The 4,289-nt window shown below is 36.1% G+C and overlaps 1 protein-coding gene across 1 annotated transcript; it reads left to right on the top strand.

Moving 5' to 3' along the window:
* Window positions 1–518: 518 nt before the first annotated feature.
* Window positions 519–845, top strand: LOC130813489 (uncharacterized). Its single transcript, XM_057679325.1, has one exon. It carries the CDS (start codon window positions 519–521, stop codon window positions 843–845), a length of 327 nt encoding a protein of 108 aa, XP_057535308.1.
* Window positions 846–4,289: the final 3,444 nt, after the last annotated feature.

The following is a 4,289-nucleotide window of genomic DNA, read 5'->3' as shown; positions in this document are numbered from 1 at the left end:
AATGTTGTACGATACCATGGTGTCCCTAGATCTATAGTTTCTGATCGTGATACTAGATATATGTCGAAATTTTGGGAAGCATTTCAGAAAGCTTTGAGTATAGAACTTCTTAGGAGCACATCTTTTCACCCGGCTACTGATGGGCAAATTGAATGCACGAATAGGACACTTGAAGATATGTTGCGAGCGGTAGCTTTGGATAGGCAAGGATATTGGGATGAGTGCCTAGAAATAGTGGAATTTTCATACAATAATAGTTACCAGGCAAGCATCCAGATGACACCTTTTGAAGCTTTGTATGGTCGTCGTCGTAATCCAGTATGTTGGGACGATTTCAGTGAATCTGTCACTCTAGGTCCAGCTATGTTAGAGGAGATGAATGATCAAGTAAAAATGATTTGAGAAAACTTAAAGCAGCCCAAGATCGACAAAAGTGTTATGCAGATCTTAAGAGGAGACCTGATGAGTTCGCCGTAGGGGATTATGTGTTATTGAGAGTTTCACCGATGAAGGGAGTCATGAGGTTTCAAAAGAAGGAGAAGTTGAGCCTAAATTTTATAGGACCTTATGAGGTCACGGAGAAGGTAGGAAAGGTCGCTTACAGACTAGCATTACCCGATGAGCTGGGTAAGGTCCATGACGTGTTTCACATTTCGCAGCTGAAGCGATATGTTCCTAATAAATCTCATGTGCTAGATCCCAATACCTTAGACCTTCATGAGAGTTTATCTTATGAAGAGAAGCCTATCAAGATCTTAGATTCTAAGGTGCATAGTGCGAGGAGAAAAGATATAAAGATGGTGAAATTTCTATGGTCTAACAAACGCACACAGGAGGCAACGTGAGAAATTGAGGATTCCATGCGTGAGAAATACTTGCACCTTTTTCCTGAGGTTAGTGAGTTACGGGGTCGTAAATAAGTCTATAAGGGGGGTAGAATGCTATAGAACTTCGCGCATTTGCAAGTATTTTCTCCTCTATGATACCGACCTATTACAAATTTGCATGCTTTTGATTGATCGTGTTGAGTCAATTGTATGATTTTTACATGCTTTGAGTTAATTCCTTAGGCTTAAAATCGTTAAGACGCCTTCTTGAGTTATTAGAAATATAAATTTTCATGATTTGTACCTTGGTTACTCAAGTTTCGGGGACGAAACTTCTTTTAAGGGGGGTAGTCTGTAACACCCCGAGATTTTAATGACGTTATTATTTAATATTTTAATAGTTTTTAAAGATTTTACAATTATATTTAATTTTTTTTGAATTAGTTTAATAAATTTCTTTCATATATGAATTTAAACATTAATATACTTATATTAAAATAAATTGCGATTACTAAAAATAAAGAGGTTCGAATCGAAATCATTCTATTTGTTAGAACTTGTGAGCACATATGAGTGAGCTTTCTTAGTTGGGCACTCCAAGAAGATAATCTAGAAATAACTAAATAAATATAAATTAATTAATAAATAAATAAAATAAAAAGAGGTGTTAGGGTTTTAAGTAGTAAACACCCATTACTCCCTCATTTTGGAAACAAAAACAAGTAGTCCCTTACTCTTCCTCTCACTCACGACTGCCTGCTCCTCCACCCAAGCCAAGCCGCAGCTCCTCCCTATTCCACCAGCAGCGGCAGCCGTTCCACCCACACACCAAAGCAGCAGCCGGCAGCAGCCCTGCAACTCCCTCGCCCAAAACAGCAGCAGCTGCTGCATTTCGTTCACCCCCACTAGCAACTACGGCTGCCTGCACCGCCACCAACGCCCACCGCAACGCCTTGTCCCACCTATGCCACCACCACTACATTAAACACTTGTCTTCTCACCCGTCTTTTCTTATTTCCCCATTGTGAGCCATCTCCTCTTCTCTCTAATTAATTTTCTAGTTTTTAATTGGAGTTTTATTAAGTGTATTGAGTTTGATGTTGGTTTTGTGTTAATTTCATTAAATCTTTTTGTAGGTAAGAGTTTGATGGATGAATTGAACATATTTTTGATTTAGGGTTTGAACTATGATTAGAAATTATGGGTTGTGTGTTGATTGTGTATTAGTTTCTTTGAATCTTAGAATGGGTAGTAATTAAAGATGTTATCTTTGAACAATGAATTGATTATAGTTTAATTTAGGGATGAATTTTTAAATGTGTGTGCTCTTATGTTTTATGTTGTTGGTGCGATGATTGATTTGATAATTTCATAAGTTCTTTTAGGGTTTAGTTGTGTTATTTGTGATTATGATATATTTAGATGGTAATGATTTTTATTATAGTTGACTATTGGAATAGTTTTGGTTGTTAATTGGGAATAATAGTTGATAATTGTAGTGACTTGATTGTTGTGAATTACAAATTAAATGCTCTTAGTAGGTCGTCGTTGAAGTTATAAATGCATAATCTTAGTAAAGCCAAGAGCATAATGTCAACTTATCGTTGATGCTTGCTGAAGTTAATTGTCGTGTTGTGTTGATTGTAGTTCTTTCTAGCTTTGGAGAATGTAACAAATGATATCGCGATTCGATAACTCTAAGATTTGCCTTATCGTTATATAAGTTTTATTATTAAAATTGTAACTCTTAGTTGTGGTTAGTTATTTTTGGGTAATGCGAACCTATATACTCAAAATTAGTTGATGAAAAGGAATGATTCACATAAACTTCTACTTTTAAATTGGTGAAAAGACTTAGGTTGTGTTGAGTTAATGATTTTGACTTGTATTGAATGAGTTGTGTGCGTGCTAGAGTAATCGAATACTCATATTGAATGGGTGATAGTGGTTAGTTGGGCATTTAGTTAGTATGACAAAGTCGTTAAGGGAACTTATTTGTTCTATTCCTAACTTCTATAGGTTCCCAGTTCATAAGAGGAAAGTAGAGGCTTAGTTGGGTGACTTTTGTAACTTTTGGTCGTGCAGTGACGCTTGCAGGTACGTACACGCAGTAATTAATTATCATATTCATCGTTTCAAAGTATTATCAATATTTCATGATTATATGCATCGTATTAGAATTATAGAGCGCCAGAAAGTAAACCATGCTAGCGAATAGTCATAATAGTGATATAGGCAAGTAGAATGAAAGCATTAGGAGACTATGAGAACAAATTTCTAAATAGTAGAGAACGCACCATGGTTGTGTGTGGTACCGAAGTGATTTCCTACTTATTAAGCCTTGATTTTGATTAGTTGGCGTGACTCAACTGGATTATGTCCGGTTGATTTAGTAGTCCCCTAGGTGAGATCCGATGGGATCATCGTAAGGGGGGTATGAGCATACTTTTGTCATTAGGCGCCGGATGGCCGATAGCGCCCCTTGACCGAGGTGTTACCATGTGGGCCTTGCAAACCCCAATATGGTGGCCTCTTCACTGGTTTAGTACCCCAGTGTGTTAGTTTTCACGAAGGTAGGACTCGAGAGGGTCAGCTGGAGGGGGTATGAGTTCATACTTTGCTATAGGTGCCGGATGGCCGATAACGCCCTTGGCCCTGCCATGAATAGAGAAAAGATCCACTACCTTCGAATATACTTGTAACAGACTCGAAATTCCTAATATTAATCATTTTCAACTGATTCTTAATTCCTTCAATTTAATTCCTAATCCTTGATTTATAAGCTCCAACTTCATCTAATTTATAAAATCTTATATTCCAACTAACTATATATTTATTGATTTAATTTTTTATTTAATTTCCAATTCGATATTTAAGTTCTTTAATTATTTAATTTTCTTTCAACTCACCTATTTAATTACCACTCACTCACCTTTTTAATTAATCTTTAGCGTTTAGTTAAATATATTTTCCCTTTTCTTTATATGTAACACTCGAATTTCCTTCCTTCCTTCATGATTTTTTTTCGTTTACGGGGTTGGAAATTCATGGGTGTTACAATGATTTATACTAATAGTGTAAAAGGATATGAAAATGTGTCACTACAAAAAAATAGCATATATTCGACTCGAAGAAACAGTCGGAATTTAGTCGGTATAGGACTATACCGACTAAATTTCGGTTGTCTGAGTCTAGTCGGCTCAGAAGGGTCAAAAATCTCGTTTAGTCGGTATATTGGACGGAATTCGACTAAATATTTACTGGTAGGAATTTAGTCGGGATTACGACAAAATAAGCTGGTAGGAACTTGGTCGGAATTTCCGACTGATCACCTACTATATTTCAGTCGGAAATTTCCGACAAGATCTTAGTCGGAGATTAGTCAGTAAGTCAGAAAATCAAAATTTCTTTGATTTTTCAGAAAATTGGATATTAAAATATTAATATATTTTTCCAACTATG

This window comes from Amaranthus tricolor, chromosome 5 (assembly GCF_026212465.1).
Source record: "Amaranthus tricolor cultivar Red isolate AtriRed21 chromosome 5, ASM2621246v1, whole genome shotgun sequence".
Classification (NCBI taxonomy): domain Eukaryota; kingdom Viridiplantae; phylum Streptophyta; class Magnoliopsida; order Caryophyllales; family Amaranthaceae; genus Amaranthus; species Amaranthus tricolor.
Note: the sequence above shows the minus strand (reverse complement) of the source record. Positions and strands in the feature narration are given on the sequence as shown.